General features: G+C 40.5%; 1 protein-coding gene and 1 non-coding gene across 2 annotated transcripts in view; both read left to right on the top strand.

Moving 5' to 3' along the window:
* Clul1 (clusterin like 1) overlaps window positions 1-27,377 on the top strand; it is a 33,816-nt gene extending 6,439 nt beyond the window's left edge. The window contains exons 3-7 of the mRNA XM_028874060.2: window positions 125-292; window positions 3,063-3,492; window positions 11,837-11,974; window positions 22,249-22,463; window positions 27,192-27,377. Of these exons, the coding sequence (XP_028729893.2) occupies window positions 125-292; window positions 3,063-3,492; window positions 11,837-11,974; window positions 22,249-22,463; window positions 27,192-27,377 (1,137 nt within the window). The remainder of the gene's footprint in view (window positions 1-124; window positions 293-3,062; window positions 3,493-11,836; window positions 11,975-22,248; window positions 22,464-27,191) is intronic.
* Window positions 14,885-15,003, top strand: LOC114696439. The gene has a single exon (XR_003735021.1). It is a non-coding gene; the product is annotated as a 5S ribosomal RNA (ribosomal RNA).
* Window positions 27,378-27,994: the final 617 nt, after the last annotated feature.

Raw genomic sequence — 27,994 nt, 5'->3', positions numbered from 1 at the left:
CTATCAACCGAGCTAATTTGGCAACCCCTAGTGCCAATATACACTTAAAAGGGGGAAACCAACTGAGGTCTATAGACAGACTCAGGAAATGAAAATGAGACCCGTGCTTGTACATTTTAACCAGGAGGCCCTGAAACTCATGAATGAAGTGCAAGAACATTTGGAGGAAGAAGAAAAGTTATGCCAGGCATCTTCTGTGGATTCCTGGGATGGATGCAGGCCATGTCTGGAAAGTAACTGCATGAGATTTTACACAGCTTGCCAACCTGGTTGGACCTCTGTGAAAAATACGGTAAGAGGGGAAAAAAAAAAAAAAGCTCACCATTTTAGGATTCTTAAGACATCCAGGCCATCTTGATTTTTAAATTATGTTATTTTTAAAAATGGAAATGATTGATGTTGTCCTTTTATGATCTAGAACCTAACACCAAAGTTATATATCACCACCTGTGTGTGCACAATTTATAGTTTAGAATAACTATCAGTGTTTATTCTCCTTATAATTACACTCTGTAACTCCTGTAGAAGTGCCCTGACTTTGCATTGTATTCACTGTCTGTGGACAGGTTCCAAATAGATAGAAAAGTCTTTGATGGCAAGGGTCGTATTTTATGGGTCTTCCTTTGAGGAGGCTGCCAATAAACATGTCCAACTGCATTTTCAATTATAGTATTACAGTCTTTTCTTTCAATCTTCAAGCATGTATTTGAATCTTTCTCTCCTTCCCTTCCTCCCTCCCTCTTTCAACTCTACACGTCCTTAAACTCAGTATGTAGCCACATTATGACCTTGAACTCCTGATTCTCATGATTCCACTACCTCCGTTCTGGGTTACAAATGTGTGCCATAACACTTAGGTTCATTGTTCCCGCCCTCCTTCCTTCCCTCCCTCCCTTGATTTATGGTACAAAGTCTCCTCTGAGATGTCTCCTAGACTGACCTTGAGCCCATGATTCCTCTACCTTAGTCCCCCAAGTGCCAGGATTACAGACGTGCAACACCTCATCGTCTTTATTTCAATGTGCTTTTCCTCTTCTGTATTTGTATACAAATGTGAGTAGCTCCAGGTCTCCTTTCGCCCTCTCCGTGTGTGGCTTGCAGGACTGGCATGTTTTCTTTGTATGCCCTTTGGCTATCTTCTAGGCAGAGGAATTCACAGAGGGTGGTGACCCACATAGGATGAGCTCTGCCCCAGTAAGTTCTTTGATTGGCCTGGATTTTCCTCCCCGCTTTGAGAAGTGAGCCATGTATGAAGTGGAATGGAATTTTACTCTTTGTATTAGTGTATATATAGTAACTATACTCTGCCTCTGGCTTGACAGTGCCACACTCAATTACAAAAGAGCAGCCACTAGGATAAGGAACACGCCAAGTTAATTTGGTGACATTGTTGATTGCATCTGCTCCACTTTTACCGCTAGGGTCATTCTCTGATGTTCCAGAATATAATGATGAGTGCTGGAGACAGGAGATTTGGAGGTCATTCTCATTTGGGCCAGACATATAACTTTATGAACTTTTGTTGGGACTTGCTTATTATAGTTGCTGTTTTCTGAGTCTTGTTATGTTGCACAGGGCTGTATATCTCAACCCCTTGGCTGTAGTAATGCCCCCTCCCCCTCAGTCCCCAGTGGAGCTAGAACTATAGTCATGTGCCGCCTTGTCCAGCTTTAAAGTTTTGTTTCTATGGATGGAATCAGTAACCAAAAGCAGGCAGAGGAGAGGCAGGCAATCTATCCAGATTGTTTTCTGGGAAAGGCATGGGTCCTATACAGATTCCTGGATAATTGTTTGGACGGTAGGAAGCTGATGCTCCAGGAGTAATATTCCATAGCTGGTGACACTCAACACGTTCTAGCACTGTGATGTAAAGACAACTGTGGTCTGGCCAGACTTAGATGTCACATAGTATGATGTCTTCTTCCATTGAACAGTATTCAAATTTCTGTGACTAGGGTTTCATTCATTCCTTTGACTACAACAAGCTGGGCATTCTCGCTGTTAATTCACAATTGTCACTAAGCAACCTACTATATAACCATCCCAAAGCTGGCATCTATGGCTCAGTGTAGATGTGTTCATTTTTTTTTCTTTCCATGGACTAATCTAGTGATAATAAGAGACAAAGTATCAAGATAGTCACACTCTACGAAATAATCATTAACAACAACAATAATAGTTAGGAGTCAAACGATAACAGCATTCTTTATAGTTCTAAGGCAAACTTCACAGTAGCCTATAGTCAATGACCTGCCAGCTGCTGCCAGAAGATCAGGTTATAGTCTGTCTACTATATTTTGACCTTTTTAGCCCTCAGTGAGAAAACCTAATCCAGGAGGAATTTCAGGTCCCTTTTCCATAGTTAAAGTTAAGGCCAGCTATATGAATTGTAGTATAGGGATTCTGTATGTGTGTGTTTGTGTGTGTGTTGGGCATGTGTATATATGTATGTATGTGTGTATATGTGTGAATATGTGTTGTGAGTGTGTATGTATGTGAGAGTATGAGTTTGGGTGTATATATATATATATATATATATATATATGTATATATATATATGATAGTATGAGTTTATGTGAGTGGTATATGTGTGATTGTATGTTATATGTGAGTATGATATATGTGTGTATGTCTGAGTGTGCATATGTGTTTGTGTATGGAGAGCTTCTTTGTTGCAACAGTTAAAATATATACATATATATGTGTATTTGTTGTACATTGTTTTATGATTGTTCAAATTTTAGATTTTTGCCAAAAGTTGCTAAAATATTCGGCTTCTAACTAGGGTTTTAATTAAAAAACTTTATATAAATATTTTGGAACATACACATTTCCTTGATCTAGAAAAGTTTTTGTTATAAAAAGAAAATGATGGTTATTATTAGGTAAAATAATAAAGGACTAACTGGGGGGAAAAAAGAATGGTAATGTATCATCTCAAAGTCAACCACCTTTCCCTAGTTCGTACAGAACTAAATTTAGAATGACTACCATAAGATGACTTTAAATTTTGCAGTCGTTAACTTCCTTATTTTCATTCCATGCCCCACTCTGCCCCACAGATGGAGCAATTTCTCAGGAAGATGTACCGATTTCTATTTCCCCTCGGTGAAGATGTGGAGGATCCCCCTGCCGCCAAACAGCCGACGGAGGAAGACTTACAAGTGACGCAAATGGAGGACCTCTTCAGCCAGCTAGCGGTGGATGTGAAATCTCTCTTCAACATGAGCTTTTACATTTTCAAACAGATGCAGCAAGAATTCGACCAGGCTTTTCAGTCATACTTCTTGTCCAATGTAGACTTCATGGAGCCGTACGTTCCCCCAGCTTTACCCAAAGAGCTAGCCAAAAAAGAAGACCTTGGGCAAAGGTGGGACATTGCCAATGTCTTCCAGCTGTTTCATAATTTCAGCCTCTCTATTTATGGGAGAGCCCGAGAAATAATTATGAAGATACTGAACGCAATTGAGGATTCGTGGGAACCACACAAAGGCCAGTTACTAAAGACCCCTCTTCCTCACTCTTTCTTCTCTTCCCTCTTGCTCCCTCTTTTTTTTCCTTTTGCTTTTTTTTTGTGTGTGTGTGGTATGTACTGGTGTGCCTACATGTTCATGAATTTGCTGGTAAACATGTGGGCATGTGGGCCTCTGTGTATGTGCACATGCGTGCAAAAGTCAGAGGTCAACCTTAAATGTTATTCCTTAGGAGCCGTCTATCTTGTCTTGAGATGGAATCTCTCACTGAGACCCAGGGCTCACAGACTTGGCTAGACTGGCTGACCAGCAAGTCTCAGGGATCACCTTATCTCTGCCTCCCCAGCACTGGTATAAGCACATGCCACCATGTCCAGCTTTTCATGGGGTGCTGGGGATTGAACTCAGATCCTTATGCTTGCGTGTTAAGTACTTCACTGACTAAAGTGTCTTTCAAGACCCTTTTTCTTTCGCCCACTACCTTTGTCAACCTTTCTTTCTCCCCTCCCCCCCCGCCCCCCCAAGACAGTGATTTTCTCTGTATCCCTGGTGGTCTTGGAACTTGCTTTGTAATCCAGGCTGGCTTAGAAAGTTGGAAATCTGTTCAGCTCCACTGGGAGCAAAAGCATGTGCTAACACAGCCAGCTCTTTCTTTCATTCAGAGGCAGAATCTAGGCTGGTCTGGAACTCACAAGCCTTAGTCTCCCCAGAGCTAATATTCATATAGTACAAAGCCTGTCTTTAAAAAAAAAAAAACCTACTTTAACTTAGGGATCTATACTAAAATTAAGTTTGACTTCAGAAATGGTACATATAGGCCAGTGGGAAGGCTTAGCAAGTAAAGATACTTACCACCAAACTTGAGAACCTGAATTCAATCTGGTAACCTGAATTCAATCCCCAGCACCCACTGCCCCACCCAAAATCAATTTAATAATTATTTTAAGGAAATGGTAGACATTTCTGAGTCATTATAGAGTGTTTCTTAAAGTGATCATTCATAGAATGTATTCAGAGCCCCTTACAATGAGCTTTAAAGTTTACCAAGTACCATCTCACCCCCATCATGCTTGAGAGTTCTAGGACTTTTTACTTTTCTTAGAGAAAAATTTAAAGCTGAAAGACTTAAACTCTAACAGGCAAAAACTTGAAAATCACAGCTCCCTCCCTTACAAAGCATATGTACACACAGACTCAGCTCAGTTTTTTTTTTTTTTTTTTTTTTTTTTTTTTTTTTTTTTTTTTTTAAGTCAATCTAGGTCCTCGCCTACTTTGTGAAAAGTCTTACTTTTTACAGGTCCAACTGAATGTCCTGAGATATGCCTGAGTCATCTCTTCATCTGAATCACAAAATGGATGCACAGGAACCATAGGAAATGCTTACAAAGATCCTCCAAGTTACACAAAGGACAGCATTTTAGAAGAGAGAGTGTCTGTATGTGCTGAAGGGAGAATTCAAATTCCTCAACTTACCGTTTTTGTTGTTTTCTAACAGGGTCTCACTGCAGCCCAGGCTGACCTGAGACTGCTCCAGGTCCGTCTGCCTCTACCTCCCAAATGCTGAGATTACAGGTTCATCCCCTTACACAGCCTCAACCTTTTATTGATCACAAGGCCAAGTTAAAAAGCTGCTTGCTCTTTTTTATTGTTGTTGAAATAGTAATAGGCTAGTGCCAGCTGTTCTTCATTTCTGTTAGCTGTATCTGGCAGCATGAGAACCAGATTCTCAAAGATACCACAAGACCACACAGTTGGCTTCCATCTAGGAAGGGTTTACCTCACACATTTTGGAAATGGAAGTCAGGAAACAAACCCTTCCTGTCCCATTGTTCCATGAGCAGAGAACAGCCATCATTACTGGAATTGCTGGGTTCTATTTCAAGGTCTGGCAGATTTTTTTGGTAAGTCGAATGTTTTCTCTGGTCTAAGCAATACTCAGGACCAGTATCAGGTAGTAATACTACATATGTTGATACTGGAATGGAATTAAATAATTCTTGCCTGGCTGTTTAGGTAGATATCAATTACCTTGGACCAATGTCCAGAATGTATTCATTAGAACAAAATGGTGCTCCTCATTTCATACTGTATAGCGGCCTTGCACAGCTGCTGCTACGTTTAAATGTGAAGCACAGGGTTTGGAGCATTTCAGATACATCAAAATCTAAATAACTTCCTATCCACTGCAACTCCCTCCTGCTCTAAGAGGAGCATGCCCAAGGTTCTTGCCGAGTCACACATGGGGTGGCCATCCCTGCCCTTCTGTTCTATCCCATCTCTATGATAACTCGATATCTAGGGTCCCTGTAAATGTAAACATGGAAAATAAAGGCCAGGCATGGTGATAATAGACCCTGGCACTCGGGAAGGAAAGGCAGGCAGATTTTTATTAGTTCCAGGCTAGCCTGGTCTACATAGTGAGTTCCAAACCAGCTGTGGCTACACAGTAAGACTGTCTCAAAAATAAATTAATTAAGCCGGGCGGTGGTGGCACACGCCTTTAATCCCAGCACTCGGGAGGCAGAGGCAGGCGGATCTCTGTGAGTTTGAGGCCAGCCTGGGCTACCAAGTGAGTTCCAGGAAAGGTGCAAAGCTACACAGAGAAACCCTGTCTCGAAAAACCAAAAAGAAAAAAAAAAAAAATTAATTAAATAGAACACAGCTTTGGAATGTAGCTCAGTGGTAGAACACTTATCTAGTTACCTGTTTAGTTCAGTCCTTAAGAAACCACCAAACAAACCTACTTAAAACAACAGCTTCACATAAAGATAAAGACCTGGGTTACACTATTACCAACACCCCTCCTCTAGATATCACACAGCAAGCTCAACAAAAGAGAAATGGTCATTTCCCGGATGGACAAAGGCAAACTACTGATCTGTCAGGCAGAAGCTACAGAGCATTTAATGTGGCCTCCACCACTTTTCTGTACAGGTGGGTAGTAAGGAATAGGCCAACCATCCCTAGAAAATCTGCCTGGTGTGGGGAAAAAAATTTTATTGAGACAGGATTTCTCTGTGTAGCCCTAGCTGTCCTAGAACTCGATCTATAGAGCAGGCTGGACTTGAACTCAGAAACCCTTTTGCCTTTGTCTCCTGAGTACTGGGATTAAAAATGTACACCACCACTGCCCAGCTGTGTGGAAAAAATTAGAGCGCCCCCTTGTGGTGGGCAGAATTAACAATTACCTAAAGTTACGGATCCCCTTTACTCCCAGGACCTGGGATCTCCATGTTACAAGGTAAAAGAAGAGTAAGTGCATAAAACAGAACTAAGGTTGTGAGCACGCTGACTTCAAACCCCAGAGAATATTCTGGATTATGGAGGGGCTCAACGTAGTCACAGGGTCCTTAAAGTAGAAGGGACTAAGAATGTAGCTCAGTGGTACAGTGTCTGCCTAGCACATAGGAGGCCTGAGTGTGATTGCAAAAGCACACGAAACAAAACCCTGATATCCTCAAAAGTAGAGCAAAGAGGCAGGAAAGAACAGAAATAGCATCTTGAGAAGGCTGTGGTCCAACTTTGCTAATGTTGAAGATGGAGGAAGGATGCCTTGTGTCCCAGTGCAGGTTGCCTCTAGGAGCTAGACATAATGCACACTAGGTTTCTCTCTGAGAATTGTCACATAATCAGTCCTGCAGACAACTTTATACTAACCCAGTGAGACCCACACCAAACTTCTGACGTACAAAAACTGCAGGATAGCCGGGTAGTGGTGACACCCAGCACTCAGGAGACAGAGCCAGGTGGATCTCTGTGAGTTCAAGGCCAGCCTGGTCTACAGATCGAGATCCAGGAAAGGCGCAAAGCTACACAGAGAAACCCTGTCTCAAAAAAAAACAAAAAACAAAACAAAACCAAAAAAAAAAAAAACCTGCAGGATAATGAGTTTTCACTGTTTCAAGCCAATTTGTGGTGCTCTGACACAGCAGGAATAGGAATCTAATACATAGCTCTTGTCAGTTCCAGTGGTTAAGGGTGAGCTAGTGTTGTGTGTCAGGAAGCTATCATGGATGGAACTTAATGATCACAATCACCCTAAAAGCTGAAATTAGAAAAATGGCTAAAACTTAGAAGTGAACTCAATGAAAAAGAAAGAAGGAATCTTTAAAAAAAAAATCTAAGCCACCTTAACATTCAATGCTATTTTAAATTTTATTGATTTGATTTTCTATGTATTTGTAATTCCTCTTGGAGGGTCTCAAAATTTGATCTGCTTTAGATATTTTCCTAAATTTTAACCCACTGATTATTTTTTAAGACAGGGTCTCATGAAACCCAGGTGAACTTTAACTTTTGATGTAGCTAAGAATGACCTTGAACTTCTGATCCTCCTGACTTCACCTTCCAAGTGCTGGTGTTACAGGCATGAGCCACCACACCCAGTTCGTTAACCTACTATTCATAACAATATATGTATATATAAAATGCAAAAATGAATGGTGCTCTAGTAAATACCATCTGAATTAAGACATTTCTAATTTCTTTGGAATTCCCATATATTTCCAATTATAGCTTTAAATGTTAAAGCCCTGGCTAGCCTCAAACTTTCTGTGTAGCTGAGGAAGCTGGCCTTGAACTTTACAAAACCTTTCTTTTGTTATTGGAGAATTTCATATATGTATATAATGAATTTTGATCAAATACACCCTCACCCTCCCCTATAATTCCTCTACTATCCTATTATCACTTTTCCCTTCCAACTTAATTTACTCTTTAAAAAAAAACCATTAAGTTTACTCAGTGCTGTCTGTAAATGCAAAACTGAAATATGAGCAACCTCTCAGGAAGAGCATCCCTGAAGAAAAATCTCTCTCTCTCAGCAGCCATCAGCTGCCAATAATTCCTCAGATAAGAGTAGGATTTCAGGATTCCCTCTCCCATCTATGCTGGGATTTTGTCTGGCTTGCTCTTGCAAAGCTCTTACACATGCAGTCCCAGACACTATGAATTCACGTGTGCTATGGTGCTGTCCTGTTCTCAACAAAAACTCACTGCAGATATCTACTCGCTCTGGCTCTCAAAATCCTTCTGACTCCTCTTCTGAGATAATCTCTAAGTCTCTGATGAAGGAGGAGTAATATAAATGTCCCATTTAGAAGTAAACATTCTATGGTCTCTTATTCTTTGAATGTTGTGGGTCTCTGTATTAATAACCATCTGTTGCAAAAAAAAGAAGCTTCTCTGATGAAGGTTGAAAGATACACTAATTTACAGGTATAAAGACAAGAACTTAGAGGGTAGAGGGTATTCTACTGCCCTTCCCTGAAATACCTCCCTCCCCTCATGGCCCCTTGTAAACGCATATAAGATTCAAAAGCAGTATACACATATGAGAGTGCCATATAGCATTCATTTCTCTGCATCTGGGGTTATTTGACTCAGGATAATTATTTCCAACTCAATCCATTTGCCTGTGAATTCCATAATATTCTTTACAGTTGAAAAATATCCCACTGTGTATTTAAGCCATATTTTCATTATCCATTTATCATTTGGAGGGCATCTAGCCTCTTTCCTATTGTGAATAGAGCAGCAATTAATATGGATGAGCCAGTATCTCTATAGTAGGATATAAAGTCTTTGGGGAGTATGCCCAGCAGTCACATGGCTGGATCATATGGTGGCTGTATTTCCAGCTTTTAAAGGAACCTCAACATTGATTTCCATAGTGGCTGTACCAGTTTGCACTTCTACCAACAGTGAATGTTACCCTTTTCAACATCAACGCCAGTATTTGTTGTCTTTTTTTTTTTTAATCTTAGGCATTTTGACTAGGGTAAGATGAAATCTGGAAGTCATTTTATTTTACTTATTTTATGTGTATGGGTATTTTGTCTACATGTATGTCTGTGCACCATGTGCATTTCTGGTGCTCATGAAGGACAGAAGGGCGATCCTCTAGAACTGGAGTTTGTTGTGCTGGGAATTGAACTCTGGGTCCTCTGCAAGAATAGCAAGTGCTTTTAAGCCCTGAGCCATCTCTCCATCACTCAAAGTAGAGTTTTATTTTGTATTTTCCTGATGATCAAGGATATTGAACATTAAAAAAAATACTTTCCTGCCATTTGTATTTCTTCTTTCGAGAAATGTCTATCTCTCTGTGCAGTCTTGGGTGTCCTGAAAACTTGCCCTGTACATCAGGCTGGCCTAGAACTCACAAAGATCTGCTTGCCTCTGTGCCCCACCCCCACCCTCCAGTGCTGGGATTAAGGTATATGGCACCACCGCCCAGCCTGCATGTCCAAAACTTTAATTGGGTTGTTTGTGTTGTTTAGATTTTTCATATTCTAGATACCAACCCTCTGTCAAATGTACAACTGGTAAAGATTCTAGAGTCTGCCTCTTCTTCTGAATGATGGTACTGTACAGAAACTTTTTAGTTTCATGAGATCTTATTTGTCAATTGTTTGTCTTATGCCTGTGCACTGAGGTCCTGTTCAGAAAGATCTTTCCTGTGTCTATAAGTTAAAACATATTCCCTATTTTCCTATCTTTCAGATTTAGGGCATCAGGTTTTATGTTAAAGTCCTTAATCCATATAGAATAGAGGATAGAAGTCAAGGATCTAGTTTCATTCTTCTACATGTAGCTATTCAGTTTGACCAGAACATCTATTGAAGATCCTGTCTTTTCTCTAATGTGTACTTTTTGGTTTCTTTGTCAAAAATCAAGTGTCTTTAGAAGTGTGAGCTTATATCTGGGCCCTCTACTCTATTAATTGGTCAATGTCTGGTTTTATTTTATTATTTATATTGTTTGTTTGTTTGTTTGTTTGTTTTGAAGTAGTGTTGCTCTACATAGCCTTGGCGCTCCTGGAATTCACAATGTAGATCAGGCTGGCCTCAAACTCACAGAAATCCCAAGTCTTGCTTCCCAAGTACTGGAATTAAAGATGTATGCCACAAAACCCTTCTTGAATTTCTGATTTGGGTGGTGGTGGTGGCGGCGGCGGCGGCGGCAGCAGCGAGGGCAAGGGAGGGGGGAGCTGTTGAGACAGAGTTTCTCTGTATAGCCCTGGATATCCTGGAACTTACTCTGTAGACCAGGCTGGCCTTGAACTCAGAGACCCACCTGCCTCTACCTCCTGAGTGCTAGGTTTAAAGTCATGCTCCACTACCTGACTTCAATTTCTGTTGTTGTTTTTTTTTTATTTAAGAAGTTTTTTCCACTTATTCTACATACCAACCACAGTCAATTTCTGTTTTTAATGCCAATACCATACTACTTTTATTACTATAGTTCTGTTGTATAATTTGAAATCAGGAATGGTGAAATTTCCAATAATTTTTTTTTGTTATTCAGGATATTTTTGATGTCATGAGTATTTTGTGTTTTCCAATGAATTTTGAAATTATTTTATTAACTACTGTGGAGAGTTACCCTAGAATTTTGGTGGGGGAATTGCTTTGGATCTGTAGACAGCTTTTGTAGCACGGCCATGTTCACAATGTTAATCCTACCAACCTATGAGTATGGGAGGTCTTACCATCTTCTGGCATCTCTTTCAGTTTCTTTATTTAGTGTCTTAAGGTTTTCATTGTAAACCTTTCACTTCTTTGGTGAAATTTATCCCAAGATTGATTAATTTTTAAGGTTATGGTGTGGGCTGATTTTAGGCTGTGGTGTGGGATTGTTTCCTTGATTTCTTTCTTGGTACATTTGGTTGATTTATAGAAAGGCTAAGGATTTTTCTGTGTTAATTTTGTATCCTACTACTTTTCTGACTACTATATCACCAACACTACAGCTGGCATTGAATTCATGATTTTTTTCCTCTACCTCCCAAGTGCTTGAATTACAGATATAGGCTACCATGCCTAGCTTCTAAAGTTTTAAAATTTTATTTAATTTTGATTTACTTATCAAATAAATTAATTTATTTAATGTCCATACAAATATGCGTACATATATGTGTGAGTATCTTTAGGTATTGTTCATCAGGAGTCAACTACTTGTTTTTGTTCGTGAGTTTTTCTATTTTATTTTTAGTTTTTCTTTCATTGTGTTTTTAGTTTTTGTTTGTTTGAGACAAGCTCTCCCTATGTAGTCCTGATTGGCCTCCAATTCAAAGATTGCCTGCCTCTGCCTCCCACATGCTGGAATTAACCTTCTCATTGGCCTGGAACTCAAGAAGGCTAAGCTAACTGGGCCAATAAGCCCAAGGATCCACCTGTCCTCACTTCCCCAGCACTGGCATTAAAAGCACATGCTACTACACGTGTTTTTTTTCCAAGGGTTCTAGGGATCGAACTTTGGTCCTTGTGCTTGTGGAGCTAGCCCTTTACTGACTTAACCATCTCCCCAGCCCTGTATGGTGAAATTCCAGTAGTGTTTACGTGTGAATGTTGTATTCCCTACAGAGTTGGACCAGAGAGACCTGCCTTCAGAGATGGTACCTGAGCAAAATGGAGGAATGTGTGAGGAATTGGGCCAGAATGTTTCCGGATGTTTCAAATTTCACGAAAGATGCCAAAAATGTCACAATTACCTATCTGAAGGTAAATAATTATTGTTTTATATCATGTCTTTCATGTGTGTGCATTGCTGTGTTCATGTGTGTGGGTACATGTGCACATAGAACACCTGTGCATGCTGAGATCAGAGGACAGCCTTAGGTGGTATTTCTCAGGTTCAATCCATAGTTTCATTTTGTTTGAGACATGGCTTCTCACTAACCTGGAACTCTGGCCTGGCCAGCTAGTGAGCTGTAGGTATGTACCTGTCATATCCTCCCCATGACTGGCTTTTTAAAATGGGGTTCTTGAAATTGACACAGGCCTTCCTCCATGCTTGCATAGCAAGCACTTTACCAACTGAGCCAGATCCCAGCCCTGTTTTTGTACTCTTGGTTCTATCCAAAGGTGTTCCTTATAAAAGTTTATAAATAATTACCCAGTGTATGTAAACTAATCCTTTTACTTTCGTCAATTCCATCCACTGTGAATTGTTTTGTATGTATGATTAAAGACTAAAGAAACACAAATATATACAGAAGAGAAAGACAATAAGCCAATTAGGTCAACTTCCTTTTGCTGCAAAGAAAAGGAAAATCCACTGATGAAGGAAAACTTCTCATGGAAGTGAAAGGTAATGTTTAGATAACCTAACTCTAACCTTTCCTTTCTCGTCCCCAGGATCTCGTGTTAATATTATAATATAATACACAGCCTAACTTTTAAAAGATCTACAGTCTTTAAAAATTCCATGTCCCTTTAAAATTCCAAAGTCTCTAAACTGTGGGCTTGGTTGTAAAAAGTTGCATACTTTCTTATTTCAAAAGAGAAGAACAATGGAACAGGAAAAATCAGGTCAATGCAAAATAAGAGTCCAGCATCAGGAATCCAAATCCTGTAGCTCAATGTCCAGCATCTGACACTCACTCACTCTTCTGACTCCAACAGGCCTATGGGCAGCACACACAATTCAAATGGTAGCCTTAGGTGGGCTCTACTTCAAATACACTGCTGTCCTTGGCAAATGTCTCATGGTCCTGGCATCTCCAATAACCTAGGGGTTTACCCTGTAAATAAGGCTGAACCTCTACCAGTGACCTCTTCCTGCCTCTGTACAGAGACTCTGACCCTTCCATATGGTGCCAAACTTCTGAAGCTCTCTGTGATCCCTCCATAACCTCAAAATAAATACCATCCAGGCAGCCTAAAATATAGCCTGCTCCTGTTAGACCAACTCTATGTTCTAACTCTGAGGAAATTTTTTTTAATTGTCCCAATAAAGCAGAAAATTTCACTCAATGGCACTAATCTCTTATTAATCAAAGCTGATTCTTTCGCCCCAGCAGATCAGCATACACAGGTTCTTAGCCAAAATATTACATGAATGGCCCCTATCCCAGGTCTTGATATAGTCTTTACTTCCCTCTGAAACTTCTCAAGATAGGCCTTCACAGATAACATCTCTCTCAGCATTATTGTTTTCCAAGCTCCTCCTAGAACGGCCCATTAAGTTCTGAGCATTCAACCACTCTTCTTTTCCTTTTTTTTTTTTTTTTGTTTTGTTTTTTGTTTGTTTTGTTGTTGCTTTGGTTTGGTTAGGTTTTTTTGTTTTTCAAGACAGGGTTTCTCCGTGCAGTTTTGGTGCCTGTCCTGGAACTTGCTCTGTAGACCAGGCTGGCCTCGAACTCACAGGGATCCACCTGGCTCTGCCTCCCGAGTACTGGGATTAAAGGTGTGTGCCACCACCACCGCCCAGACTCAACCACTTTTCTAACCCAAAGTTCCAAAATCTTCCACACTCCTCCAACAACATAGTTCAAAGATGTAAAAAGCTACATCATCAAGTCATCGCAGCAAACACCACTACTCTCACTATCAATCTTTGTTCTAGTTTCATTCTGCGGCTGTGATAAAACACTCTGACCAAAACCAATTTAAGGGAGGAAAAGAGTTTATTTCTTATTGCAGATTACAGGCTGCAGATCTGTGGTGGTTGGAATGAGAACGGCTCCCACAGGCTCATATATTTGAATGCTTGGCCCCCAGTTGGTGGAACTGTTTGAGAAGGATTAGGAGGCCTGGCCTTGTTGGAGAAGGTTATGTCACTGGAGGATGGGCTTTGAGGTTTTAAAAGCCCATGTGATTTCCAGTTAGCTTTCTCCCTGCCTCTTGTTTGTGTACCAAGATATAAAGTCTCAGTAACATGCCACCTCCTGCTTCCCACCATGATGGCCATGGGCTCTCACCCTCTGAAACTACAAACCTCCAATAAACACTTTTATAAATTGCCTTGGTCGTGATGTCTTCCTATCAAAACTATATAAAAGTAACTAAGACACCATCATTGAGTGAAATTAGAGCAGTACCTCAATCAAGAACTTGAAGCAAAAACCATGTAGGAATGCTGATTGCTACCTTGCTCACAGCCTCATGTCTTTTTGTTGTTGTTTTGTTTCGTTTTGTTTGTTTGAGATAGAGGCTTGCTATGTGGCCCTGGCTGTCCTGGAATTCTCTCTATATAGACCAGGCTGGCCTCGAACCCACAGACATCTGTCTACCTCTGTTGCGATTAAAGGCATGCACTATTATAATCAGCTCCAGCCTCATGCTTAACTAGTTTCACTTTTTAGTTTTTAAAAAATTAATTTTATATGTATGGGTGTTTTGCCTGCATGTATATCTGTGTACCACATATATGCCTGGCACCTGCAGAGGCCAGAAAAGAGTGCTGGATTCCCTGAGAGTAGAGTTCTAGACAGTTGTAAGCTGTCACGTGGATGCTGGGAATCAAACCCAGGTTCTCTGGAAGAGCAGCCAGTGCTCTTACCCATCTCTCCAGGTCCTTAATTAGCTTTTGTCATACTGCCCAGGACCACCTGCCCAGATGATGACACTGTTGTGAGGTATCCACCAGAGAAGACTGCTCTGACGTGGGTTTAAGTAAATAGAAAGTCAGTCTACAGCCATACCACCCTGAACGCGCCCGATCTCGTCTGATCTCGGAAGCTAAGCAGGGTAGGGCCTGGTTAGTACTTGGATGGGAGACCGCCTGGGAATACCGGATGCTGTAGGCTTAAAAAAATAAAATAAAAATGATAATAATAAAATAAATAAATAAATAAATAGAAAGTCTTTATTAGCTGGCCAGCAACTACACTAGGCATTTGGGATCCCGGTGTACCACTGAGCTTTTCTTGGGGTGAGCTTTTTTTTTTTCTCACTGTGTAGCTGGGGTGAGCTTTTAACCACAAAAACCATGTTCTGGGTTGTCATACTTCAGTTAACAAGAACACTTAGCCAGAAGCAGAACTCCAGAAGCTAAAAATCAAGGTTAGTGCATTTAGAGAGTTCCCCAGAACTATGGACTTGGATGGATTAGGTCTTTGTTTTCACTTCAGCAGGTGGTGCTGTCTACTATAGAGTTTACAGCCTGAATGGTACTTCCATCATGGAATCAGTTGTGCTAAAGTCTGGGGGCCTGCTACAGTGCCACCCAAGTGAGCTGGGCCCTCCTCCATCAATTAATAATCAGTATAATCCCCCACAGACATGCCCAAAGGCTAATCTAATGTAGGTAATTATCTCAGGTGATTCTAAGCTTTGCTTACAATTAAATCTAAATAGGGCAAGTTAACAAAATCAAAGTTAAAAAAAAGTCAGGAAAGACCAGATTCTTTAACTGCAAAGTTAAAAAGCTCTTGTACCCTCAACTTGCTCCAAAACAAAGACCACAAAACAAAGACTGATCTACCAATTGGAAGATCCACAGTACAATCGACAGAAACTTTTTTTTTTTTTTAGGTTTTTTTTGAGACAAGGTTACTCTGTGTAGCTTTGTGCCTTTCCTGGAACACGCTTGGTAGCCCAGGCTGGCCTTGAACTCACAGAGATCCGCCTGGCTCTGCTTCCCGAGTACTGGGATTAAAGGTGTGTGCCACCACCGCCCGGCAGAAACTCTTTCCACCTGTCTGCAGACTTTCCTCTGCCTTCATCAGTGAGTAAATCTCAGCAAACGTAACTCTTTAGAAATGAGGAAGAACAGAATTCTGCTCTTGACGAAGGTAATATAAAATACACACTGACTTTTAAAATATTAGAGAGGCTGGAAAGATGGTCCAGTGGTTAAGAGTGCCAACTGCTCTTATAGAAGATCTGTTTGGTTCTCAGTATTCAAATCCAGTGACTCACAACACTTGTATCTCCAGTCTTCATGGGCATCTACACACATGTGCACATAAACACCCCCAACACCCCACATAATTAAAAATAAAGAATAATGTTTAGAAATAAGATGCCAGTAGATATACCATAATGTGAATCAAGGTTACCACTGAGTTATAATGTTAAGGATGAGTTTCATACCTTTCTCTGTATTTTTAAATTTTTTTTACTATAAACAAACATGTACACATACCTTGAATAATATTGAACATTATAAAGTATTTCTCAAATTTATTTAACTTTTCAATGTAGTATTTGTTTGATTTAATCATACTGGTTAGACTGGGGATACAGTTAAGAGCAAGCAGGAGGTCCTGGGCTAGAGTCATTGCTTTTCCAAAGGTCCTGAGTTCAATTCCCAGCAACCACATGGTGGCTCACAACCATCTGTAATGAGATCTGGTGCCCTCTTCTGGCCTGTAGGGATACGTGCAAACAGAACACTGTATATATAATAAATAAATAAATCTTTAAAAAAAAAAAACAAAAACAAAAAAATCAAAAGCGAACTATTTCTCATTCTGCTAAAGCCTACCACAGTGTCATATGTTTATAATCTGAGTATGTTGGAAGTAGAAATAGAAGGATCAGTTAGTTCAAGACTGGCTGTGGCTCTATCATGAGTTCAAAGTCAGACTGGATTACATGAGACATTGTCTTAACAAGCACACACACACGCCAAGCAAGAGCAAACCCAAACACCATGCTCAAGGTAATTATGTTTACAGATTAATGTTCTCTGTTAAGGAAACAGATCTTTGTGTCCTGTGACTTAACGCATCATAGATGTCCTAAGTCTTTGCATGCTCTGAAATTCAAGAAGAGTGAGGTTTTTATTCTAATACTGTGCTCAACTAATAGGCAAAAGATGGTTTTAATAGTTTGCTGAACTAAACCAGTGCAGTGTTTGGGTAGTTACTAAGTGTCTTAAACATCAATAATGTTCCCTTCCCCCTTTTGCTTAGTATTACCAGCCTGGGCTCTTATTTCTCAGTTCTCAGGGGCACTGAATTTGTCAAGGGCAGGTTCCCTGAACTACTGACAAGAATGAGAATACTTTTTGTTTCTCTTTCTCTTCTCTGTTTCATTCCCTTTCCTCTTCAATGAACTTCACAGGAGCAGCCCCTCTTTTAGGAAAAAAAAATATCCATTAACTAAATGTGTTTACCTATTTCTACACATTCCCCTTCAACCAATGTCTACCCCACCTTAGAATTTGTGTCAGAAAATTTTGACATCTACAATTTGTCTTGATAGGATAACTTCTGGGAGTTAGTATTTTCATAGTTTTGATTATAAACTACTGTGTCCCACATCCCTGAAACTTTGGTTACCTAAAGCTGGTGAAGTTTATTCCCCCTGAACTGTTGACTGGGTGAATGAGATGCTGTTTTATCATTTAAAAATAGGGGTAACAGCTCCACTTCATACAGGTCTCTTGTGCACTAAGCTATTGCCTGAAGTATCAGTGACTTTTACTATTCAAACATTTTAAAAGCCACTTGCAGGATTGTGCACAGAAGAAATGATAGCTCCGTTGTTGGCAGAATGGTTGTTGTACAAACAAGACCTAAGGTTAATCTCCAGCACCTATGTAAAAAGCTGGGCATAGTGCTAATCCTAGCACTGTGAAACACAGATAGGCAGAGCCCTGGGCTCACTAGTCAACCAGCCTAGCCCAACTGGCCAGCCCCAGGTTCGAGTGGAAGACCCTGTCTCAAAACAAAGTAACAACAAAAGAAAGTAGATGGCTCCGGAGGATGATCCTTGAGATTGAACTCTGGCCTTCTCATGATTCACAAACGTGTGGATACCAACCCCCAACACCACCCCATATATACACAGTATGAACTAATGAATTGATAACTTGCAAAAGCCATCCCACTCAAACACCACATCTATATACCTTTTACATGTATTTCCTGCCACCTATTAATTTCTCCCCAATTGTCACAGATAAAGTAAGTCATTTAATATAAATGTATCTGATAACTGCTCTCTATCAATGTGCTAGCTTCACTTTACTGTACCAGGCTCTTCCTATTGGGCCACCAACCAGCTCCCAAGTCACGACACAGAGACTATTAGTTTTGAATGCTTGTCCTACCTTAGGCACATTTTGGGCTAGCTCTTTAACTTAAATTAACCTGTTTCTCTTTATCTACCCTTTGCCTCGGGGCTTTTTACCTTCTTCCTGTATATCTTACTTTCACTGCTTCTCATGTCTGCTGGCTGGCAGCTGCCTGGCTGGCCCTGGGGTCTCCCTCATTCTCTCTTCTCTCCTTCTTCCTCCTCTTGAGCCTAGATTTCTCCTCCTGTGTATTCTTTCTCTCTGCCTGCCAGCCCCGCCTCTCCTTTCTCTGCCTAACTATTGGCCCTTTCAGCTCTTTATTAGACCAGTCAGGTGCCTTAGGCAGGCAAGGTGAAACAGATGCAACACATAATTCAACAAATGCAGTATAAACAAAAGTAACACACCTTTACACAGTTAAAGTTATATTCTTCAGCATAAACAAATGTCACACATCTTTGCCTAGGTAAAATAATATTCCACAACACATTACCATTAACCAGATAAGTTATGTTACAGAGAAAAAAAGATTACTTTGGTTTATATAATTGAGATTTTCAGTCTGTGATTGGTTGGGCCCGTTGCTTTGAGCCTGTGATGAGGCAGCCCAACACGGTGGCAGGGCAAAGCTGCTTTCCTCATGAATAAGGAGAGAAAAGGAGAAAGAAAGAGCCCTTTAGGTCCAGTGGCCTAAAGACCTTCTACTAGGCCCCACCTCCTACAGTTTCCATCACCTCTAGGTTAGGGATCAAGCCTTTAAGTCTTAGTTAGGTCTTTGGAAAATATTCCAGATCCTAACTATAGGAATTAATAGATGTGGCATATATCAGGTAATGCAGCAAACATGCAATATAAATTGTTTGTCACAGAGATAAAATAGGAGGGAACCAATGTCCCAATGTGATTCCGATGCTGTTAAAACATATTTTTTAAAAAAGCAATTCATTTTAAAAATATAAAGGAGGGAATAACGAAACTCCATGTACCTACCACCTACATTAAGGATTAAACATTACTAAAGCAGATGAAACTGAACTATGTCATTCCTCCAGGTCACATTCCTTTTATCCCCTCAAAAGGAAATGGAGGGGACCAGAGCCACGTGCAGTGCCCCAGCTAGAGTCGTCCAGCATAACAGAGTCCCAGCAGCTGCATGTGAAGGCTGGACTGCTCTATAAAGACAGTTAATAAAACCCTGCTCCAAGACAAAAAATAAGTAAATGAAGGAAATGGGGGCGTTGAGGGTGGGGTGGCTGGAGATGTAACCCAGTAGAGCACTTCACTTGAATGCACAAAAGCCTAGGTTCCATCCCCAGAATTGCATAACTGGTGTGCTGGTACACACCTATAATCCCATCAACACAGGAGGAGCAAGAGGTCAAGGTCAGCAGCCAGGTGTGGTGACTCAGGCCTTTAATCCCAGCACTCTGGAGGCTCGAGCTGGTGACTTTCTGTGAGTTCAAGGCCAGCCTCATCTACATAGTGAAACACTGTCTCAAAAAAAAAGTAGATGCAAATGACTAATTAAGGTTTAGTATTTATGTCTTTATTTTTACATATTTACTTATATACTATATGCATGTATGTGTACACATTACACACATATATACACCATACTTAACAGTATTTTATGTTTGAAATTTTTACATCTGCAAATTGTAATTTTAAATTTAAAATATTACTGATGAACCAGGTACGGTGGCACACACCTATAATCCCAGCACTTAGGAGGCTAAGGCTAGAAAATCATGAGTTTTCTCATGGACAGCACAAAGCAAATGAAAATTTTTTTTAAAAGTCACATAAATAAACTGAGCCCACTACTTCTAGTCCAGCTAGAGTTTCAAGCCAGCCTGGACTACAGAGTGAAACCCTATCTCAAAACAAATGAACAAACCAACAACCTCCCCATCCCCACCAAAATCAAAGAACTAGGTACTTGTAACCAAGGATAGAATGCTGAAATAAGAATGCAAAACTAGGCGTATAGCTAGTTTGTATACAAGAGTATAATCTTTGTAATTATAATTATTATTAGAAAAACCATTCACATCTTTGCTAGAAAAAGCAATTTAAAACTCTTCAATCCATAATTTTCATCTATCTAGTATCATAGAGTCTAGCATTATTCAATACTATAAACCCAACAAAGGATCATTTTCCTAGAGACATAAAGAGGGAGTCTTAAACAACAGCATTGGAAGAGCATGCAGCGTTATTTTGCCGTATTTCCAAATTCTGAATATCCTCTCTTTATTTTTGAGACAGAGCCTCACTCTGTAGTCCTGACTGGCCTAGAACTCACTATGTAGACCAGGCTGGCTTCAAACTCACAGAGAGCTAAATGCCTTGTCTCCTAAATGCTGGGATTATATGGGATTATTACCCATAGCCCTGTATAATTTGTCTTAATATGTTAGTGATTATTTATTCTTATCATCACTCGGTCTAGTTTGTAAGATTTATCCAAGTGAAAAATATTTTACTCACATTCATTAATTCACTCATTGTATATTGGTCTGTGTTGGAATATCACAATTTCTCCATTCTCTAGCTGAATGCCTGTACTGGCTAGTTTTATGTCAACTTGGTACAAACTAGACTCATCAAGGAGGAGGGAACCTTAATTGAGAAAATGCCTCCAGGGAATTTTCTTATTTAGTGATTGAGAGGGGAGCACCCTCCCACTTCTCACTGGGGCCACTTCTGGGCTGGTGGTCCTGGGTTCTATAAGAAAGCAGGCTGAGCAAGCTATAGGGAGCAAGCCAGTAAGCATCCATGATCTCTGCATCAGCTCTTGCCTCCAAGTTCCTACCCACTGTGAGTTCCTATCCTGACTTCAATGATGAACAGTGATGTGGAATTGTAAGCCACATAAAGCCTTTCCTCCCTAAGTTGCTTTTGGTTATGGTGTTTAATAACAATAATATCCCTAACCAAGACAGTGCCTTAAGTTTTGTTTTGTTTTATTTTCTTCAAAGTTCTGCTATTACAAAACACAGAAGCAGAAAACTATTTGAGGAGGGCCTAGTAGCTCATATGCCTGTAGTCCCAGAACTTGAGAGACAGAGTTAAGAGGATAGGAAGTTCAAGACCAAGACCAATCTGATTGGCATAGCCAAGTTCCAGGCCAACCTGGGTTATCAAGTGAGAACCCATCCCCCTTACCAAAAACAAAACAAAGGCAACTGTCATACATTTTATCAATTAATTATTCTATGAGTAATCCCATAGCTATAATTATAATATCATACTTGATACACGTAAGACAAAATGTTTTTCCAAACATCACTAGTTATGATTTTCACTGTTTTACTATTCATTTTGTCCTAATATTAAGTAAATTTACTATAAAGATTTCTTTTTACTCACCCCTCCACTTGTATTGTGCTTATGTGTTTGTTTCCCCCTTTGATGGGATGGAGAGAATGCTGTGGAAAGGACAAAGCAGAGGCTTCTGCTTTAGTCAAGTTTTTTGGGGAGAAGGGCTAATGGTCAACAGGGCTTTGCACTGTCCAGTCTAGTCCTGAGCCACACCCCAAACACTGTCCCCTTAAAATATAGGCAGTAGGCATGTGAGATTTTTTTTTTTTTTTGGTTTTTTTTTTTTGTTGTTGTTGTTGTTTGTTGGTTGGTTGGTTGGTTTTTTGGTTTTTTTGAGACAAGGTTTCTCTGTGTAGCTTTGCGCCTTTCCTGCATCTCACTCTGTAGCCCAGGCTGGCCTCAAATTCACAAAGATCCACCTGCCTCTGCCTCCCAAGTGCTGGGATTAAAGGTGTGTGCCACCACCGCCCAGCCGGCATGTAAGATTTTTAACAAGAATGTCTTTTCTTTATTCATCCACTTCTGCTCCATAAAACCACATAATTAGCAATTGATTAAGCCAGGTCTCATTTGAAAGTGATGCTGGCAACATTACTTACTACAAACAACAAGCATTAACTAAGAGCTCTGGGTCTTAAGCCCACACCACCCACTTTCAAGTTTCCTGGACTGCTTCTTCATTATTTCTTTACCTCCTTTATAGACTGCCCTGATGTACCTGAACTACACATAGAATTCCTTGAGGCCCTGAAATTAGTCAACTTATCTAATCAGCAATATGATCAGATTGTTTGGATGGCCCAGTATCATCTGGAAGACACCACATATCTGATGGAAAAGATGCGAGAGCAGTTTGGATGGGTGTCTCAACTAGCAAGCCATAACCCAATGACAGAGGACATCTTTAATTTAACAAAGGTAAGGACCCCAGAGCAGAAATAACACGTGCTACCTCTATTCTGCTAGTTACTTACTGATTACAGCTGAATTTGAAAACAAGTTCCAGAGGAGTACACATTACTCCATTGTGATTGCGTCCAAGCCTGCTTAATGCAGTTCATGGTCTAGAAAGATGGCTCAATCTTTTACATCAGCTACCCATAAGATTGAGGTAGGAAGATCTTTAGTTCAAGGCCTGAATGGGCTACATAATGAGCTCTGTGCCAGCCTAGACAACTTAGTGAGACCCTGTCTCAGAATATAACAAAATAAAAACTTATAAAGGGCTAGGAATGTGTCTTAGTGGTGGATTTGCCTAGCATTTCTGGGTCCTTATACTGAGGGGGATGAGGTCATAAAATATGAAAGTATTTTAATCTAAAATGACTAATTCTTCCCATAGTTATAGGGTTGTAGATGATAGTGACACCTTGAACTGGCTAATATAGACTTAAGAAAGAAGACTTGTAGGTAAAGTAGAGTTCAAAATTAGACATCAGGGGCTGGAGAAATGGCTCAGCAGCTAAGTGCATTTCTGTTATTGCAGAGGCACCAGATTTGATTCCCAGCACCATAAGGAGGTTTACAACCTTCCTTAACTACTACTCCTGGGGATCTGATACTCTCTCCTGACTTCCTTAGGAACCAGGCACGCATGTGATGTACAGACATAAATTCAGGCAAAATACCCATATTCGCAAATTAAATAAAAAAAATCAAAATTAGACTCTAAAACTTAACAACTGAGAAAGATTGGAAAAGGTCTTGAACCTTTCTAGGCCTCAGTTTTTCCAGTAAGATGGGAACACTAGAAGCCACCTTAAAATGTTTGTCTGTAAAGCCAGTGAGATGCCATAGTTTTTTAAAAAGTAAATTATAGCACTTAATAATTTTTCATGTAATAAACTAAGGCACCTTAAAAATTAAATATCAGAGCTGGAGAATTAAATAGTTGTGGCTCAGTGGTTAAAAGCACTTGTTGTTCTTACAGGGGATCCAGGTTTGGTTTTTAGGAAGCACGTGGTGGCTCACAATCATTTATAACTCCAGTTCCTGGGGATCTGACACCCTCTTCTGACCTCCTCGGGCATCAGGCATGCACATGCACTTGGTACACAGGCATAATGTAGGCAAAGCAACCATACACATAAAATAGACCTAAAAGGGTTTTAAAATGAAATACCATCTAAAAACATACTGTCATCTTAAACCACACCTAAGCTATGGCTCCCACATTTGATCATTAACTCTTTGCTGCATAAAGCAACAGCTGGCTTTTCATTCTGAGCCACACATGCCTATGACCATACACACACATCACCTTAGTTATACAAAAGTGCTACATCGATTCCTGGGGGGTTAGCACTGAGATAGAAGGGTACAAGAAGCATGGGACATAGCCAACTAAATATGCAATACTCTGTATAGTGTGTGATGCTCTGTAGAGAAACAGAACTGATAGAGCAAATAAATATTACAAAGTAGATTTATTATACTGACTTACATGATATGCTCTAGGTAGTTTAACAATGGTGGTCTACATATTCAAGAGGCCGAGAACCGGTAGCTACTCAGTCCACTAGGATAGACACCTTAGCAACATCCTTCTAGTGTTGAAGGCATGGAGGACTCCTGGATTTCCACACAGGAAGCTAAAGCAGCTGGGTTTTGATGTCAGCAGAGGATAGCAGTGGCTGTGGCAGCTGCAGTGTTGGCAGCAGCAGCAGCAGTAGGGCGGATGCACTCACCAGAAGGGAGTGAAGGCAGGCAGGCGAAAGGGAACAGTCTTCCCCTCAGATCTCATCATATGAGGGCAGCTGCAGGAAGGTGCCACCCACTCAAAGGGAGGGTCTTCCCCCCTACAATTAATCTATTCAGGAAATACTGTCATAGATCCATCAAGAGGTGCATCTTTTAGTTGATTCCAGCCCCAATAAAGTTGACATCAAGGTTAATTATCTTGGGTTCCTGTTACCAGCTCCTGGTCTAGCCACTGTGTTTTAGAACTCTGCCGGATACAGGTGCAGCTAGAGGCGGATTGTAGCAATGTTTTTATTCAGCATCCCCCTTTTATTCCAGGTTGCTTTCCTTTTTAAAAAATTTATTTATTTTTATTTTATGTGCATTGGTGTTCTGCATGCAAGAATATCTGTGTGAGGTTTGGGGATTTAGCTCAGTGGTAGAGCGCTTGCCTAGCAAGTGCAAGGCCCTGGGTTCGATCCTCAGCTCGGGGGGAAAAAAAAAAAAAAAGAGAGAATGTCTGTGTGAGGCTGTTGGATTCCCTGGAACTGGAATTACAGACAGTTGTTAGCTGCCATGTGGGTGCTGGGAATTGAACCTGGGTCCTCTGGAAGAATAGCCAGTGCTCTTAGTCACTGAGCCATTTCTCCAGGCCCCCAGGTTGCTCTCCTAATCCTCCTAAAAGTTTTACCTGAGAGGATCCCTTTAGTAATCAACTCACATTGGGACCTCAGCCTATTTTTAGGGAATCTAACATTTTGGTCTTTGTCAATCTGCAAATTGTAGCATAGTTTGAAAACTGTTTAGCTACTCATGACAAACACATTAAAAGTGTTGTGGCAAATGCCTGTATGTAATCTTCTCGGCACTTTAAGAGGTGGAAACAAGAAGATCAGGAGTTCAAGTCTGGCCTCAATCACGGAAGACTCTGTCTCAAGAAATCAAAACAAGCCCAGTATGGTGGTGCACACCTGTAATCTCAGCAGCTAGAAGCCAAGGCAGAAGAATTTCAGAGAGTTCAAGGCCAGGCTGGGCTCTATAACAGGTACCAGGCTAGCTAGGGCTGCATAACAAGACTCTGTCCCACCCCATCCCCATGTGTGAAGATCTGGGCTCCATCCCTACTACCACAGGTCGTGAGGCAGATGGGATGCAAAGGAAGGGAGGGAAAAAATGGAAGACTGAGCAATTCTCAAAGAAATGAGGCTTCTTTACTTCACAATTCTGGAGAGTGGGGAGTCCAAGATCACCTTCTTAGCTTCTGGAGTGAGTCATGTGTTGCTCTGTGCGTCCTAGGAAGGAGAAGCCAGCAGTGTGGAAGTAGAGCTTGTGTAAGAGAGACTGAGGAGTGGTAAGAGGGGAGGTGCCAGATTTGCCTCCTAACAACCTACAGCCTGTGCTTATAATAACTGACACGGTGCTTCTAAATGTAACTCACTTCAGTGAGATCTCATCACCTCCTAAAGGCTCTGATATCTCTCAGTAACAATACATTGAGAATCAAATTCCAGCATGAGTTTTCAAAGGGATAAATCACACCCAAACCACAGCAGGTAAGAGTACTGTGTTCCCCAATTTTCAGATGAGGCACAGAAGACAGATTGTATCAGCTCACACAGAGTGAGCATTATGGGAAGCAGAGTGGGTTTTGCTCCAGAATCAGTGGACCCAGCCACTTTGCTAAACTAAAGAGTTGCCTGTAAAAGCCGTTCTTCTCAAAGTAGCTCTTATTTTTATCATGGAAAGCAAAGTGCAAATCATAGGCCTGCAAGTGTTGAAAAGAAGCCTTTGTGTGTTTCACAAATTCTAACAAATAAGAAAGTTATGGCCCCTTCTTATTTACAGTTTACTATACAATTATGTATTAGACTAGGTACAAATATTTTATGGAGTTTCCTATATGCATTATATTTACTAAAAGGCAAGTTACTCAGACTATTCCCTTATAAACTAGAATTGCAGCCAGGTATGGTGGCATGCACTTATAATCCTAGCATTTGGGAAATGGTAGTAGGAGGATCAGGAGTTCAAGGTCATCCTTAGCTATATAGCAAGCCCAAGGCCAGCCAGAACTATACAAGACCCTGTTTCAAACAACTACAAACAAACAAAAAATAGAACTATTAAATTTGTTATTTTAATTTGTCCTTTATATTTTTGGTAGAGGAATTTATTGAAAAGCATTTCTTAAATAGTTCTGTTAAGACTACATCAAATTGAATTTAAAGTTTAGTTCCATCAAAATGTTTTTTAAAATACATTATATGCACTTGGGAATTTACTAAGAGACTAATTAAGCCAGGTACGGTAGCACATGCCTGTAAGTGTGACACTCAGAGATGAGGCAGGACTGTGAGTTTGAGGTCACCCAAAATATGTAGTGAGACTCTTTTTCAAAACTAAATCAAACCAGACAAGAGAGAGAGAGAGAGAGAGAGAGAGAGAGAATACAATGTACATGCTACTTGATTAGTTCTTGCCAAAATCACACATAAAACCATAAACTGTAAATTTCTTAGGAAAATTACAAAATTTGGTGGTCTACATTAATGTCAGTAGGATAAACAATAGTATTCATTAAACATTTCATCAGCTCACTTGGGTTTTCTGATTCCTCTTGGAGATAAGTGGTGCTCTTATGTGCATGGAGGTCAAAGGACAACTTGTAGGAGTGGGTTCGTTCCTCTCATCATGTGGGCCTAGGGACCTAACTCAAGCACCCTTGAGCATCCTCAGCAGCAAGCATCCTTCTCCACTGGTCCATTTCATTGGCCTGTGTTTTTTTTGTTTGTCTGTTTGGTTGGTTGGTTGGTTGGTTTTGGTTTTTGGTTTTTTGAGACAGGGTTTCTCTGTGTAGTTTTGCGCCTTTCCTGGAACTCTGGCCTGTGTTATTAATTTTGAATGTGTAGTAGGATATGGAAAACTTTTTACTCTATAATCCTTCTTCTTCTTCTTCTTTTTCTTCAGGCAATTCCAAGCATTCATGGAGGAAATACTTCCAAACAGGATGACATGATGGTAGACTCAAGCATTCTGCCTTCCTCTAACTTCTCACTCCAGAGTTCTGAAGAAAGTGCTGAGAGCGTAAATGTCATTGACTATGTGGTAGCAAAAGTTCTTCGGTATTTTAAGGGACATTTTAAAACTTGGTAAGCAGAATGGCTGATTAGAAAACCTTTGCTGACAGGGTAGGTGACTCATAACAAGAAATAACAGAAATATAAGAATTAGGTAGGAGCTATCAAATTTGCCAATGTTAAAAAGCTGTGTAAAATGTTCCTAGAAAGTTACACACACATACACACACACACACACACACACACACACACACACACACACACACACACACACACCTTTAATCCTAGCACTTGGGAAGAAGAAGTTGTCAAATCTCTGTGAGTTCAAGGCTAGTTTGATCTACATTGCCAGTTCCAGGCCAGCCAGGGCTATATAGTGAGACCCATATGTAGTTGGAAGGTTTTCTGTGTCCCACCAGGTCTGCAGGAGCTCAGACCCAAGTAAACACACAGAAGCTTATATTAATTAAAACTGCTCGGCTATTAGCTCAGGCTTACTACTGACTAGCTCTTACACTTAAACTCAGCCCATTTCTGTTACTCTATATGTCACCATGTGTTCCGTGGCTTTACCTGTGTGCCACTACATGCTGCTCCCTAGACGGTGGGATGGCATCTCCTGACTCAGCCTTCCTCTTCCCAGAATTCTCCTTGTCTGCTTATCTTGCCTATACTTCCTGCCTGGCTACTGGC

The sequence above is a fragment of the Peromyscus leucopus genome, chromosome 13 (assembly GCF_004664715.2).
Source record: "Peromyscus leucopus breed LL Stock chromosome 13, UCI_PerLeu_2.1, whole genome shotgun sequence".
In the NCBI taxonomy this organism is placed as follows: domain Eukaryota; kingdom Metazoa; phylum Chordata; class Mammalia; order Rodentia; family Cricetidae; genus Peromyscus; species Peromyscus leucopus.
The sequence above is the reverse complement of the archived record's forward strand: the minus strand, read 5'-3'. Positions and strand labels throughout refer to the sequence as shown.